Source organism: Leguminivora glycinivorella, chromosome 6, assembly GCF_023078275.1.
Source record: "Leguminivora glycinivorella isolate SPB_JAAS2020 chromosome 6, LegGlyc_1.1, whole genome shotgun sequence".
NCBI lineage: Eukaryota > Metazoa > Arthropoda > Insecta > Lepidoptera > Tortricidae > Leguminivora > Leguminivora glycinivorella.
This window is the reverse complement of record NC_062976.1, coordinates 12,916,534-12,934,142: the sequence shown is the minus strand read 5'-3', so window position 1 is coordinate 12,934,142 and position 17,609 is coordinate 12,916,534. Positions and strand designations below refer to the sequence as shown.

The window sequence follows — 17,609 nt, the reverse complement described above, 5'->3', positions numbered from 1 at the left end:
GGGCCAAATTGTCAAAACTGAGGTTCAAAAGTCTTAAGCCTGTATCGAGAGATGGCAGTCTATGCACTGTGATTACCACAGAACTTAATTTAGATAGAAGAAACAAATTCATATATTTGTATAGGGGCCGAGCGTGTCAAATTTTGTACTGAAGTTGATTCTTGTCTGTAATTTTAAATATGTCTCAGGCTCTTGATTGTTCATAATTTTTGTGTTGTTGCAATTGAATATCACGTAACGAGGCATTTTTTATGTTTTGGTTGACTTCAACATACAAAAATTGACGCCCGAAAGCTGCAAGCTGCGAGTAAAGACGGACAACTCAGTGGATTTCACTGAGTTCATTTGACACGCTAAGTAGATACGTTTGCTTGATCTATGGTATATATGACATCTGTGGTGATTACACATTTTACTTTGACTCTACATCTCTATAATACTCGATCTTCTTTGCTTCTAGCACACCTCGGACACTGGCGATCAATTGTGAGTGTGCACGGGAAAACGTCCCACTTTGTTGATTGCTATAAAGCCGCTTTGTCAGTTTATTCATATGAAGATACAAGTAAATCTCGCCTTAATGGTAACCGACAAAGTGGGACGTTTTACTAAACACACTCACAAATATATTGAAAGAGGCGCAATCCTAGCACACAGTCTTAGCTCGTGTAGGTGAACGTACTATGCTTGTATGAGTGAAATATGACAGGTCGACTGTTCGTGTTTTTGACAGGCAGTAACTGTGAGGTAACCGAGAGGGAGTTGGCGGCACTTTCAGCGGGGAGCGAGGGTGGCCATACTGTACGATAGTACTCTTTATTATACTGTGCTTCTAGACAAGTCTTATATGAGTACCAATGTGGTAGGGGATAGTGAAAAAATAAGATCAGACCCCTCAGAGGCAACTATTGCCGGAAAGTTAGTAGGTATCGATCGTAAATTGGCGAAATCCAACAAATTAACACATCAAACACATGTGATGGACCCTGCCGTCTATAATAAATTGCCGCAATATGTGGTTGAAGCGCCTAGTGTGTCGAACTTTAAGTATCGCTTAAAAAATTGGCTGGTCGAGCACCTGTTCTACATTTATGACAATTTTTTTATTACCGAATTAGAAAATTATTTTTGTGCATTTTTTATGTGAATATTGCCTAAATTTTTGTAATTTCAATCTTCTGTCTATTTATTTTCTAAGTATTATTGTTGTATGAATATTATTTTTTTAAATCAAATCTTGACGTGTAAAATGGCGTTACAAATAAATGAGTATGAGTAGTATGATTATTTTAACCATTGAAAGTTTGTACGGAACCCTCGTTGGGCGAGTCCGACTCGCACTTGGCCGGTTTTTTTTTCAGAGATACTTTATATCTCTAGTCGACTGGGACATCGATTAGCTTTAGTATAAGGTCATTGTAATTTTTTATATTAAAAAAATATATCCGTTATTCTTACTACTCTGTCGTGTCCGTTCTCCATTTTTCTCTAAACATGTGATGATAACTTCAATTCAGTCAACTTAACGAATATTTTGATTGAGTACATGGATACATTATTAGTTACTACATTAATAAAATTTAACAAGTATTTTTTTTATCTATAATAATAATAATCTGAGCCGCTCACGAAATGTTGTCCCCTTGTCGCTCCGTGCGAGCGGCCGTTTTCGGGGACCCATATAGTGAGTTGGCGAGTCACCGCCTGCCTATTTTGTCATGTTTTATAACATATGAGCAAGGCAGGTGCCATAGTATTTCCGATAGTACCGGTTATCAATCCACCAGCAACTCAACCTAATAGCCTGGTTTCTTTTTGTACCATTTTCTTACAATAGTTTACATTAACCGGGGCTTGTCCTTGGGTGCATTACTATAGTGCAGACAGGGATAATCGCCGGTTAGTGTCACATTACTTTTTAAATTAAACTGTCTTAAAGGGCCTCTGCGCTGTTGGCTTCGGCCCCACGCACGCCTCCCAAAAGTCCGGGACCCCATGGTCCCGAGAACTGGAAAGGACATACAAATAATAATAATAAGCCCGCGGGGGCAGCTTGTGGCGAGCTGACGGTGAGTGGCGACACCGCGGACCCCTATTCCAGAGGGCACTTCCATCTAGCCCTCGCCTCTGCGCTTGCCTTAACCGGCCGGCCAGAGTGGATTCGCAAGAGCGGGACCTATGCTCCAGGTTGGAAGTGTAAAATGTCATAACGCCGGCGGCCTGCTGAACGGATCACCGGGATCTGGCTACCGCAGTCTCACCTCTCGACAACCTTTCAGCCACTCTTCAAGTGTTGCTCTGTTGTCGCACCATGCGTGCGGCCGTTTTGCAGGGCCCACTCAATGAGTTGGCGAGTCACCGCCTGTCTTTTACAATCTTGAGACTAGTTGTCATGGCAGGTGTCCGATAGTCTCCCCCCATAGACCATTATCCAGTCCATCCAACTTGCACAACAATAGCCTATGACCTTAGTTCCCATCGCAACACAAAAGTGCTGCACTGAAATAGTCTTTACACCTGGCGGGGACCATCTCCGGATGTATCATATTGTACGCTCGGGGATGGTATCCGCCAGGTGTATCCCTTGCCTTTAGATTAAAGTGTCTAAAAGGGCCTCTGTGCTGTTGGCTTCGGCCCCACACATGCCTCCCAAAAGTCCGGGACCCCATGGTCCCGAGATATGGTAAGACATACAAATAATAATAATAATAATAATAAATCATTTTATTGATCAAAAGGTACATGGTACATGGTACAATGGCGCCCTATAATTTTGTATTTAAAATTTAGGAAATAAGAGATGTCCGCGACAAAATTCTTATTTCTCTGGTGCGGGTTTTATTCGCCTGTATCGTAAACGTATTGAAGATTGTAGACAAACTTCCCCCTGCGGGGAATAATCAGTCGCGCTCGGAACGTGGTACGAGGTGGAAGTGTCGGCTGTTGCACGTGGCTCCGGAATTACGAAGGTAAATATCTTATTCCTCTGTCCGTGGTTCAGGTATCATTCTTATTACTCTGTTCGTTTTTTTGGGATTTGTGTAACTTTTAAAAATGTACTTTTTTGCTTAAGAGCGCTATGACAAAAAAAGGCGATATATTGTAAAATGTACAATATTTATCGGCAAAATTGTACACTTTACTCATACTAAAAGACAGTTAAAGTACTTGTTTCAGTTAGAAAATTTAATTAACTGTCGGTTCATTAAAAAACATATGGATGAAAAAGCGTTTTCAATTAGTAATGATTTTTTTTCTGATGCTCGTTTAGGAAAAACCGCGCGAAGCACAGATTTCGGAGCTCTTATTATGTACAATTTGATAAGCTCACTCTCATAAATGCGGTAAATTTAAATTCCTAATATCTTGTACTTTAGGCCCATTAAACAATATTTATCATTTAATCCTTTGAAATTGAGAAATTGAAAGTAAAACGAACTCAATTTTGTCTTGAAAATACATCGAAACAAGTGATCATTTCTCCGAAAATCTACATGTTATCGAAGTTATTTTAGTATATAAATAATCTGCACAATGTGCTTAAACTGCTGTTATCCATTTGTCGTTATAATATTTTATCATGATTTTTTGCCAATTTTTTGAAAACTAGCCTTCCTGTCGCTATTTTACCGGCGACGGACGCCTGCGATTTCAGTGCCGCGCCGGAGCTCGAGGAGGTAAGACGTATGTCGCTTTGGTCTCTGAGTTTTCATCGCAAACGTCGAGAATATTTATCGTTGTGTGGGTCGGACGCCTTGTTTATACACGGGCTATCCTCGCATTGTGTGTGTGTAAACAGCGACCAACGAATTTGATCCTAGATCCGTAAATATTTGCTTTTGTAATACTTTGTTATGTTTGAATGTTAAAGTATTACAACATTGTGATGATAAAAAAATGTGAAAATTACAATACGGTCAAGATGATAAGACACATCAAGATGGTACTCGGGATCTGATGATGGAGCCAGAAGGTGGTCACCAGTACCAGTGAACCATGTAAGTAAACGACTTCGTGTTTAGGCTCGTTGGGTTCGTCTCAACAAGACCTTTGACAAGAGGTGGTACTCAGGGTCTGATGATGGAGCCAGATGGTGGTCACCAGTACCAATGAACCATATAACTAAACCCAGAGATGGGGAAATCGTAATCGATTCCGGATTACACGATTACTTGATTTTACTTTGTAATCTGACACTACTGGGTGTCAGATTACTTGTAATGTAATCAAGTGAAACGGTAAATTACCATTACATGTAAAGGAATCACTAATCATCTATACAATCATTACTATTACCAATAATTCGGAATCATAGTCGATTCAAAATAACTGAAATTATTGACTTGATTACTTTCAGATTACGAATATGTAGTACCTCAGATTGCTGACTGTCACTTTGATACAAAAGTCATCATGGGTGTTGTAAAATAGGTTTTAGGGGGTGCTGATTCCAAAATTAATGACCAATGTGGAATCTGACATTGCTGACTGTCACTTTGACACAAAAGTCGTCATGGGTGTCGTAAAATAGGTTTTAGGGGTGCTGATTCCAAAATTAATGACCAATGTTCAATCTGACATTGCTGATTGTCACTCTGACACAAAAGTCGTCATGGGTGTCGTAAAATAGGTTTTAGGGGGTGCTGATTACAAAATGAATGACCAATTTGGAATCTGACATTGCTGACTGTCACTTTGACACAAAAGTCGTCATGGGTGTCGTAAAATAGGTTTTAGGGGGTGCTGATTCCAAAATTAATGACCAATGTGGAATCTGACATTGCTGACTGTCACTTTGACACAAAAGTCGTCATGGGTGTCGTAAAATAGGTTTTAGGAGGTGCTGATTCCAAAATTAATGACCAATGTTCAATCTGACATTGCTGACTGTCACTCTGACACAAAAGTCGTCATGGGTGTCGTAAAATAGGTTTTAGGGGGTGCTGATTCCAAAATTAATGACCAATTTTGAATCTGACATTGCTGACTGTCACTTTGACACAAAAGTCGTCATGGGTGTCGTAAAATAGGTTTTAGGGGGTGCTGATTCCAAAATTAATGACCAATGTGGAATCTGACATTGCTGACTGTCACTTTGACACAAAAGTCGTCATGGGTGTCATAAAATAGGTTTTAGGGGGTGCTGATTCCAAAATTAATGACCAATATTCAATCTGACATTGCTGACTGTCACTCTGACACAAAAGTCGTCATGGGTGTCGTAAAATAGGTTTTAGGGGGTGCTGATTCCAAAATTAATGACCAATATTCAATCTGACATTGCTGACTGTCACTTTGACACAAAAGTCGTCATGGGTGTCGTAAAATAGGTTTTAGGGGGTGCTGATTCCAAAATTAGTAACCAATTTGGAATCTGACATTGCTGACTGTCACTTTGACACAAAAGTCGTCATGGGTGTCGTCAAATAGGTATCCGGAGGTGTTTGAAAACTAATGACCAATTTGGAATCTGACACTGTTGACTGTCACTTTGACACAAAAGTGATCATGGGTGTCTTCAAATAGGTTTTCATGGGTACTGATCTCAATATTAATGATCAATTTGGAATCTGACATTGCTGACTGTCACTTTGACATAAAAGTCGTTATGGGTGTCATCAAATAGGTTTCCAGGGGTACTGTGCAATGTCAGGTTCCAAATCGGTCATTACTTTTTAAATCATTTCATTAATTTTGGAATCAGTACCCCTAAAAACTATTTGACTACACCCATGATTCCTTTTGTGTCAAAATGACAATTAGCACTGTGAGATTCCAAAATAGTCGTTAATTTTGGAATCAGCACCCCGGAAACCTTTTTGACGACACCCATGACGACTTTTGTGTCAAAGTGACAGTCAGCAATGTCAAGATTCCAAATCGGTCATTAATTTTCAAATCAGCACCTCCGGAAACCTATTTGACGACACCCATGACGACTTTTGTGTCAAAGTGACAGTCAGCAATGTTAGATTCCACATTGGTCATTATTTTTGGAATCAGCACCTCCTAAAACCTATTTTACGACACCCATGATGACTTTTGTGTCAAAGTGGCAGTTCAATTCAATTCAATTCAATATTTATTGATAAAACTATAATTTTACACGTCATAATAAAAACAATACATTACAATAATTATTGGTACATGAGTTACAATTCTTACACATTTACTCATCTATTGTTAATCTGTGTGTCCACCAGTGTCATGCAAGGCTTGTATACCTTAAATTTGGAAGAATTCGTTCAACGAATAGTAGGCAGCTGAGACTAGGTGTTTTTTAAGTTTAACTACAAACGCGTTATTGCTGTTCGCGTTTTTTATGTCTTGAGGGATTTGGTTGTAAATTTTCGGGCCCATTGTGTGTAGACATTTTTTAGATTTCGCTAACCGTGTGCGGGGTGGGCGAAGTTCGTTACGTTGCCTGAGGTTGTATTTAGGTTCCGTAGTATTATTCTGGAACTGTTCCATGTTTCTTCTTACTTGTTTAGCTACCTCAAGAATATAAAGGCCGCCGGCAGTCAGCAATGTTAGATTCCACATTGGTCATTAATTTTGGAATCAGCACCCCCTAAAACCAATTTTACGACACCCATGACGACTTTTGTGTCAAAGTGACAGTCAGCAATGTCAGATTCCACATTGTTCATTAATTTTGGAATCAGCACCCCCGCAAACCTATTTGACGACACCCATGACGACTTTTGCGTCAAAGTGACAGTCAGCAATGTCAGATTCCACATTGGTCATTAATTTTGGAATCAGCACCCCCTAAAACCTATTTTACGACACCCATGACGACTTTTGTGTCAAAGTGACAGTCAGCAATGTCAGATTCCAAATCGGTCATTAATTTTTAAATCAGCACACCCGAAAACCTATACTCGTGGTATATGCACTTGAAATGTGAAAGTGAAAATGCTAGAATGACATGTAAACCACGAAGTTGTATAGTCATATTGTTCATTAGTATTGGTGACCACCATCTGGCTCCATCATCAGACCCTGAGCACCACCTTGAAGTAATTAGAATTGTATTTGTCTTATTTTATCATCATATTAATATATACTTTACTCTAATACTTATCATATAACAAAAGCAAATATTTGGGATGGGGTCTACTTTTATAATTATTACTTTAATTTTTTAAATAAATTTTAACATAATTGATATTATTTCGCGCTATATTCTCGTATTTTCGTACAAAATAATGTTTATTAGAAACCAAAAGTTTATATCGAGATAGTAGATTGTGGTTGTTATCAAAATTCCATAGAAAGGATCAAGATTGTTTTGTCCATTATTGTAGTGCGAGCGAGTGATAAGACGTGCTAGAAAGGGTCGGCATATTGGGCTCGCGCGGCGGGTAAAATACCTAATTTCGCCCGACGCCGAAATGTTATAACGCTCTTAATTAATTGCTTTACGTACTATCTATTCATATTATTAACGACAGCCGCGTTGTATATACACATATAAAATTTAGGAAATAAGAGATGTCCGCGACAAAATTCTTATTTCTCTGGTGCGGGTTTTATTCGCCTGTATCGTAAACGTATTGAAGATTGTAGACAAACTTCCCCCCGCGGGGAATAATCAGTCGCGCTCGGAACGTGGTACGAGGTGGAAGTGTCGGCTGTTGCACGTGGCTCCGGAATTACGAAGGTAAATATCTTATTCCTCTGTCCGTGGTTCAGGTATCATTCTTATTACTCTGTTCGTTTTTTTGGGATTTGTGTAACTTTTAAAAATGTACTTTTTTGCTTAATTAATTGCTTTACGTACTATCTATTCATATTATTAACGACAGCCGCGTTGTATATACACATTATGAATCATTGGTTTTTTTTCGATAATTTCTTATTCCTCTGTCCCTTATTCCTATGGATTTTGGACAATGGAATAAGAATTTTCTAAATTTTTCTTGTTTTTCTTAACTGACTTTCAAAAAGAAGAGTAGTTATCAAGTGATTTCCTATATTTTAAAGTACCTTAATAAAAAAAACTTGATCTTTTTAAAAATATTAATAAAAAAAATTAGATCGTGTTAGCACCTAGTGCATTTACAGTCTGAATGTTATTAATAAAAATGAATATAAAAATATTCTAGAATACTTTTTTGATAGTTTTGTGAACAAAAGTACAATATATAATTTATAAATATACGGTTTTTTAACATTTTCGTTAACCTATCCTGACTTACCTTATTCCTCTGGGCCTAAATTTCTTATTCCTTTGGACCAAAAAGTTAAAAATGAATTTATTTTATGAATGAGTTCACAAAAATATGGGCCAAAACCATAGTTATGTCTAAAAATAAATCTATTTTCACAAGAGTATGTCCTTATTGGTCAAATTTCAAAAATAAAAAAGGACAGAGGAATAAGACAAAAATCGCTGTCTCGTAGAATGACCCATATATTCATAGACTATAACATAAACCCCAAGTTTTACTCTATTACGATAATTGATGGATGTTCGTTGGAAGTTTAGTGCCTAGACTGTTAGTTTATTTATAATTAAAGCCATGATCTCACAAAGGATTTTCTGGTGTGAATTAATTTCATTTGAGTCAAGCTCAATATTGACAATACAAATTAAGCCTTAAATCTGAGGTAGGTATTACACTTTCACCGAAAAGAAATCAGATTGTGATATAGGTAACGTGAAAAGTTTATGTTTTATTTTTAAATAACATTTGCGTCAATATTCATTACCTTTTCTCCACAGCGTGAATATAATTATTTGTTGATATTAATCCGTGCTCATGAAGCTTATTCTGATTACGCGATTCTTGATTTTGTTTTGAAACGATCGTAACAATTTAGGTTCTTGGTGACATCTCTCACAAGACTTTTTTCTTTGTCTTCAACCGAACTCAAGAAACAAATTAGAATCTGTTTTCGTGTAACACTTTAAGAAAAAAATATAAAGGCGAAATCACTTTGCACTCATGTGGAAAAATGTAACCTTCTCATTCATTTTCGAAGAATCAAGAGAGCCTTTACCTTCGTGCGGTGCAAATTATATTTTAGGTATTTTGTATACACTGAGTATCGATCTGCGCAATTACTCGTAGTATAAAACTGTAATACTCTTAACTTTTATCTTTATAAATAATTTGAATCATATTTATTTAAAATAAATCCTGTTTATATTATCAATGTTAATTTGTTATTATTTATTTTAGCGATGTTTGATGTTAATTTATTTCTACCCTCGTGATAAAATGTATGCACAAGAAGAGAAAACACGACGATTACTCAAAAGTTTTACAAAGTTAACGTCGTCATAAATTAATAGCGACATAAATCACATGGCGGCAGCTTACCAAGTAGTGGTTTAAATTTCAGGAGGAATTCGATTTTATGTTCATCTCACAGCAAACGCAAATGAATAATCGTACGTTACGTACAGAAAGGACACCTTTAACAAAATCGAAGTTTGTCAGCGGTTCTGGTTCAAACCGTGCTGTCTTTTTAAGGCATGGCACTATCCCTTGCGACTATTTAAGGGTTGTCAAAAATCACGTATCATAATGTACTATTAGTTAGGTATCTACTGAACATAAGAAATGACTACATACATATTTATAATGATATGAGTATTAGAAACATTCACATTATTATAATTTACATACATACATACAATCACGCCTGTATCCCATAAAGGGGTAGGCAGAACACATGAAACTACTAAAGCTTCAGTGCCACTCTTGGCAAATAAGGGGTTGAAAGAAAACGAAACTGTGACATTGCAGTGACAGGTTGCCAGCCTCTCGCCTACGCCACAATTTAACCCTTATCCCATATTATTATAATTTCCTTTATAATTATTATTATTAATATATGATAGAAAATGAATTTCGATTTTCTGATCATAAAAACTGATACTCTCGGAATTATAACATGTGTTTTGATATGTCCCAGGAACCTGCCATCAAGATCGTATTAAACCATATTATAAAAAATAGTAAAATCTGAATTCTGGGTGTACACTGGGTGTACCCTAACAAGTTTGATTCCCTTGAACCCGGCATTATGGGAAAAAGGGCCTTATTATTTTATTAACAAGACGATCAATATTTGCTTTCACCTAAAGGTTCTGAATAGACAGACAGACGGGAGGTCGGACAACAAAGAAATATTAATATAACAATTCAATTTTTTTTCCTTTTGAGGTCTGAAAATTAGATATTCTAAAGCCTGTTAACGAAGATCCTTCTATAATAGGTAGGTACCTTTTTAAATTATATTTCTATCTGATCTTAAATGAACTTGATCAATATCACAATAAATACTTTGGGTTGATACACGAGATGAAAATGCAAAATGTTGGGTAATATGCTAAACTTTATTGAACTTAATTAAATGAGGAGTGTGTTTTCAAAGAGGCAAAGGGGATTATTTCCCCAAGGAAGTCATTAAAAAAGCCATATTAAATACACCGTTCATACATACAAAGTCCACAGGGTACGGAATAGCCAAATTCACAAACGCTTACGATAATATCGTAATCGTTTCGATCGTCGTCTAGCGTCAACGATTGTCATTCCCTAGGTTGCACGCTATAACACCATCGTATTGCATTATTTCACTGAATTTTTATAATCTTTGAAAAGCGATGCACGTTGAATAAAAACATGAATTTTGCAGTCTTGTTTGTAAATAGTAGATTGTACAACAACGGCATAATGTGACCCATTCCTACCTGAGGTCATTTTTTGGTCTGAGCGAAGCGAAGAAAAGGAAAATAATTATATTCTTCACGGCAATTTACACCACGAAATTGTCGTAAAGCGAAAGACATAACCAATTCCCGCCAACTAACCTTTTAATTTTTATTTTTATTTTCAATATGTGATCAGAGTTTCAAACGCTTGGTTTTCTGCCAAGTCAAACATTTCGGAGCATCTTTTAACGATGATCGACTTCTATTTTACGTGATTTACTAAATTTAATGACAGAAAATACGGAATTCTAATAAATTAAGACTTTTGAATGATTCACGGTTATTTTCATTAGACTTATATTGGCCGGGATATAGACCGGTAAAAGGTAATCACGGTCTATATCCCGGTCAATATAAGTCTAATTCTAATAAATTGTACTTAAATAGCAGAAATAAAATAATATCACAAGTTTTGTCATCTACGCAATTTTATTGCTCAGTAAAATTGTGCAATGTTTTAACTGTTTGGCTGTTGAGACCAATTACCTTAGTATTAGAAGAAAATTTTACTTTTATGCTCTAGAACATAAAAGGCGATTTTATGGTTTCTACACGTTACCACTATAGGGATAAGCTCGCCTTTGTATCTCTATTCCTACAAATTGTATATAAACTGTTGTACACAATAAAGTGATTACTACTACTACTACTACTACTACTACTACTACTACTACTACTAATACTACATACATAGCAATGAGTATTTATTTAAGAACTTTTATTCACTGAACCACTGAACCTTTCAAAAAATGTGGGAACTAAATACCTACCTAGGTACAAAAATAGTTGAATATTCATTTAAAGGTTTTTGGAGATTTGCGCCGTGTCTTGCGTGGGCGACGGTCGTGCGACCGTCGCCGTCGCGTCTCATACTTCCATATCGATAAGGTTTGATTTCGTATGCGTCACATCGCCGTCGCGCGACCATCGCGCTACCGTCGCCCACGCAAGCCACGGCGTTACTCTTGATTTTTTACCGGTGGGGCTGCGGAATAACTTACCGAATATTTAGGTCACTGGTTTGCTCCTTGGCGAGTGTTCTCACTGACTTTGGTTTAGTTGGTTGAATTTAGATATTAATTTTAGGATCCTTATTTTAAATTATATATTATTAACACAATCTTCGCAACACATGAATTTCGAGTTTTTCTTTCGTGACACTGACGTTACTGTCACCTTTTTCTTTATATCAACTCCTTGTTGACAACACCCGACGAGGAGGCCATAATAGGTTTTTAACAAGAAGTTTTGAATTGAGGCGCAAACATTCCCCCGGTCTTGAAAAAAGTAGCTTTCAAAAGTTATTAAAATAAATAATTACGTAATAGCATCCTCATTGCTCAAAGAAATTAAAATAACATAAACAATTTAGGCCTAAATACATAACCTAAGATTATTAAACTAATATAATATATAATTACTGAGAAGGCAAAGGACATAATTTGACTAAAGGCCTTTTTAGTATGCCAGAATTTGTTTTAACCAAAGCAACTCTGGCAATACCATCCCTGCCTGGAATGAGCTGAGTATTTGAGTAATAAGACCTAACGGCCATTGTAGAGGCCTGACATTTTCTTGAAGAATGATTACAACTGTTCCTTCCTTAACAGGCTTAGAAGGAGTATTCCATTTTTGTCTGGTTTGCAGCGTGTGCAAATACTCATCGCGCCACCTCTTCCAAAATGATTGCGTTAAGCGATCTAATAATTGATATCTTTGTAAGAGATGATCAGAGGTTACCTCCGCAATTGACGCAGCTGGGAGATAATTTAAAGGAGTAACATGAAGAAAATGAGCCGGTGTCAAAGCAGAAGGTTCCGCGGGATCAGAACTTAACACGGATAGTGGCCTAGAATTTAACAAAGCCTCAATTTGACTAATAACTGTCATTAATTCTTCAAATGATAATATTTGTTTACATATAGTGCGAAACAAGTGGGATTTGACACATTTGATATTACTTTCCCAACAGCCTCCAAAATGTGGAGCGCTGGGAGGGATAAACCGCCAAATTATTTGATTGGCAGCTAGTTCATTTTCCCAAGCTTCACGGTACTCATTTCCCAGAAAATCATGAAGCTCTTGCAAATATGTGTTGGCTCCCTGGAAATTGGTTCCGTTATCACTGTACATATATTTTACAGGACCACGTCTGGATAAAAACCGCTTAAATGCCGACATAAAACTTGCTGTACTTAAGTCAGTTGCAAGTTCTAAATGAATGGCCCGCGTCGTGAGACACGTGAAAAGGCATAAATAGACCTTTTGACTCTTCACACCTCTACGTCGAACAGGTGTACAATACAAAGGACCCGCGTTATCACAGCCAGTATGTATAAAGGCCTTTTCAACTTGATTTACCCTGCATGCTGGTAAATCTGCCATCATTGGGCAGTTAGCCCTTGGCTTGATTCGGAAGCAATAATTGCATAAGTGAATCCGATGACGAATAATACATCTAGCTGCTATAATCCAGAACCGATGTCGCAGAATAGATATAAGAGCTTCAGGTCCTGCATGTAAATGGCGTCGATGATAATAATCGACCAGTAAGTTAATGATGTGATCACGACGTGGCAATAACAAAGGATGTTTATAATCGTAATCTTCATTAGAGTTACTGAGACGCCCTCCAACACGTAGGATTCCATCTTCAATAAACGGCTTCAGGCTTGTAAAGGCCTTTATAAACCCCTTCTTCAAGGTCGAATCTAATATATGTCTACTAAAATAAACTCTTTGTAGAGCTCGCACTATTTCCAATTCGGCTGCTATTAAGTCATCAGCATTAATAGGACCTATAGATATTTTTTTAATGAATTTCAAGATATAGGCAACTGTGCGTACATATTTAATCCATGAAGAGAATCGTTTAGACAATTCATAAATTATGTTCTCGTTCGAACTGTCACATGTCACTAAGGAAACCGTTTTTTCTTCAGGAACATTGACTTCATCTGGAATAAACGCCTGAACAGGCCATTCTTTTTTTGGAAACTTCATCCACGGAGGGCCTGAAAGCCATAGAGGATGATTTACTAGTTGAGATGGAGTTAAACCTCTGGACAGACAGTCGCTAGGATTCTCCGTTCCCTTAATATGGTAGAAATGATTACTTGACAAATTCTCTTGGATCTTGGTAACACGGTTTGCCACAAAGGTTTGCCATCGATGAGGCGACGAATGAATCCAACAGAGTGTTACTGTTGAATCGGAAAAGGCTAACACAGAGTCAATATTGAATCTGGTCGAGTATGTGTCAACCACCCTTTTTATTAGTTGTGACAGCAGCAGCGCTGCGCATAATTCCAGTCTTGCTAGGCTTATAACCTTTACAGGTGAAATTTTAGATTTAGCGCAAATTAAATTAATAACTCCTCTGTCGTTATTAGGCAAGGTGACATAGGCATAAACCACTCCACCAAAAGCCTTTTCACTAGCATCTGAAACCCCGACGATAGTTAATGAACAGCTTTCAATAACACCTATATGTCTGGGAATGCTAATGTGAGATAACAGCGGTAGTTCGCTCTGGAACAGTTGCCATTGGCGTACAATATGATCAGGAGGCAATTCATCCCAATCGATTTTCAAAAGCCATAACTCCTTTATTAGAAGCTTAGCGTACACGATGACAGGAGCCACCAGGCCTAGCACATCAAATAGTCGAGCTACCGATGATAAAATGTTCCTTTTACTACACGGTCGGTCATCGGGACTAACCTGGAATTTGAATACGTCTTCACCAGGATACCAACGTAGACCCAAAATCTTCAACGTTGTATCATCGTCGAAGGTGACACTTTTCGACAAATGTAGCTCTGTTGGTATTTCTTTCAGAACAGCTTCAGAATTTGACGACCACTTTGCTATTTGGAATCCACCCTTTAAGAATAAATCCAGCAGCTCTTTAGTCGCTTGTACAGCTTGGTGTTCATCAATAACTGAACTGGCTACATCATCCATATAAACATCACGAGATGCAATTTCTTTTGCGAGTGGATATTTGTCGCCTTCATCATCTACTAACTGTTTGACAGTTCGCAGCGCTAGAAAGGGACTGCTGCGTAGGCCGAAAGCTACCCTATTATATTGAAATATTCTTATAGTTTCTTCAGGATTAAACCTATAAAGTATACGCTGATAAGGACGATCCTCCCCCGTACGTCAATACACAGATACATTTGACGTACATCAGACGTAATAGCTATAGCAAACAATCTTAGGTTTAGTAGAATGCAAAACAAGTCAGCTTGAAGACTTGGTCCTGCGTGAAGAATGTCATTTAATGATAAACCGCTAGTGGTCTGTGCACTAGCGTCCAGCACCACTCGAACCTTTGTAGTAGTTCTGTCATTTTTGACAATTGCGTGGTGGGGTATATGATAAGCAGCATTAGACTTATCATTTGGAACTTCAGATAAATATTTTTTATCAATGTGTTCACGAATAACTTCATCGTAAGCGGGTTTTAATTCTGGTACTGCGCGGAATTTTCTTTCAAGTGCTAAAAACCGGCGTTCAGCAGTCTTGTAAGAATCGCCTAAATTGCTTGGTTCCAATTTAAATGGGAGTGCTACTTCGTAACGTCCGTCTTCTAAACGCTTGACTGTATTGTTGAATATATCTTCAGCCTTTTTCTCGTCAGCATTATAAATCACTCCTCCATCTAAATCTTCAATTTCCCAGAATTTTTGCATTAGATTTCCCACATCAACTGAAGTAAAATATCCTGCTGCTGAGTAGGAAGTGTTTACTGCGGGAGCATCGCCTAATATGATGTACCCCAGTGTAGTTTCCAAGGCGTCAGGAAAACCAGGTTTGTTTTCAATCTTCTCTGACATTAAAAATTTGGTGAATAACTTGACACCAAGAAGTACGTCAATTTCACCTGGAATCGCCCAGGAGTCATCTGCAAGATGTAAATTATCAAACAGATCAGTTGTAGATTGATCAATATGACAGGTAGGTAAATCAGGCGTGATCTCGTCTAAAACAAGCGCTTCGATAGTATATTGACGATTAGGATCATATCTTGACCTAAAGGTTAAGTTGACAGTTCCTCGAATGGGTTGCGTTATTGCTGTTCCACCTAATCCATTTATTGAAGTTACAGGGCTGCTGAGTACATGAAGACCCAAACTCTTGCAACACTTCAAGGTAACGTAATGTTTCTGAGATCCTGGATCCAGCAGACACCTCAAAACCTTGTCCTTGCCGTTATGTCCACTAGCGAGTACCTTAGCAGTGGCGAGAATCTCCGTCAAGGGTGATTTATTCTGTCCCGATGCCGAATGAGTGCATACAGAGGCACTGTTGTCCTTAACTGATGAACTTGTGCTAGCTTCACTATCATCTTTAGATGAGGACTTGGACTCGTTTCTATTCAATGCGGGCTTTGAGTTATCGAAGTGCAACATGGTGTGATGTTTTCCCTTACATTTACGACAGGTTTTGTTTGAGGAACATTTTGATGCGGTGCGTGTTTAGACAATTAGTGCACGCGTGATTTTCCTTAACGAAATTAAATTTTTCGTTAGGCGTGAGTTTCACGAAAGAGTTACAATTATAGAGTTGCGAGTGATCATTACTCTTGCACAAAGCACATGGGTTTTCGTCCTTATGCCCTTGCGTGCTAATATACGCCTGGGGCGTCCGAGGAAGTGGAGCTCGCACGCCGCTAGTGCTGGCAGCGGATACGCTTTCAAGCTAAGTTGGCGCTCGTTGCGATGTCCGATATAAAATCTTTACTTGCTCTCTAACGAAACAAATGAATTCATCATATGTAGGCATCTTAGAAGAATTCCGAATAGACATCTCGAAATTCTTGGTGGTGTCCGAGTCTAATAACTTAAGACCCAGGTGAATGAAAATAAAATCACTTAAGTTTTCGAGCTTGAGTTGTTTTATTGCTGAAATAGTAGCAGCAAACGAATCAATTGTTTTTTCTAAAGTAGATGCCGAAGGACCGTTGACGTTGACAGGCTTCATCGAAAACAGCTGGTTTAAATATGACGTAGCCAATGCGCGTTTGTCATCATATTTCGCGATTAATGCTTCCCATACTGTGTTATAGTTTTCTGCGGCAGGTATTACTCCAGCACAGATCGACTTAGCTTTATCTGTCAAATGACTAAATAAATAGTGAACACGCTCAGAATCCGTAAGGTTTTTATTCTCATGAATAACACGTTTAAATGTTTCATAGAAGAAAGGAAAATTTTGAATATCTCCATCGAAAGACGGAAGATCAATCCTTGGGATTTTAATGGAGTTCTCCTTACAGGAATGGCTCGAATCCCTGGATGTCGGGGTGCTCTGAGAAGGTGCATCAATTTTTCCAATTTGATATTTTATTACGCAGTAGATATCATTTAGCGCTGTAGTTGACGATGTACTCTGGGTTCAACTCCAAGTTCAGAAGATTGACTTCATCCATCAAGTCAATAAATTCTTTCCTTAGTTGATCGACCAATCGAGCTTGCGCGATGAACTGAGAGAAAGCCTTCTTGTCACTGCTTAGCTTTGGAATCATGTCGAAAATGGTTTGCAAACGCATGAAACATTGAGCACGTTTTGCTTCCGCGAGCTTAAGTCTAGTTGCCATGGTTACCTAATTGTTACTATGACAGCACGAGAAAATATGAATAAATGCCTAAGATGCACCAATAATAACGAATAATATTCAACTTGTATAGTACCTTAATACAAGTCGAAGGAAATTAAATAAGTAGGAACGGTCCGCTTGTGTAATATCTTAACACAAGTGTAACTTTCGCGAAAATATAATTAATTACAGTGAAAGAAAAACTGAGGCTTTTAGGAATAATTTACCCGTAGTATTCAGTTTAGTTTAATGTATTAATAACTTAAATAC

At 37.8% G+C, this 17,609-nt stretch overlaps 2 protein-coding genes across 2 annotated transcripts in view; both read right to left on the bottom strand.

The window, feature by feature from the left end:
- The window catches only part of LOC125226853 (trissin receptor-like), a 270,614-nt gene that overhangs the window by 107,212 nt on the left and 145,793 nt on the right, over positions 1–17,609 (bottom strand). The window lies entirely within an intron of this gene.
- Positions 14,836–16,152, bottom strand: LOC125227013. The gene has a single exon (XM_048131202.1). It carries the CDS (start codon positions 16,150–16,152, stop codon positions 14,836–14,838), a length of 1,317 nt encoding a protein of 438 aa, XP_047987159.1.

Bases quoted from the DNA above. Each gene is read 5' to 3' on its own strand.
- LOC125227013 (XM_048131202.1), bottom strand. From the start codon at position 16,152: ATGTTGCACTTCGATAACTCAAAGCCCGCATTGAATAGAAACGAGTCC.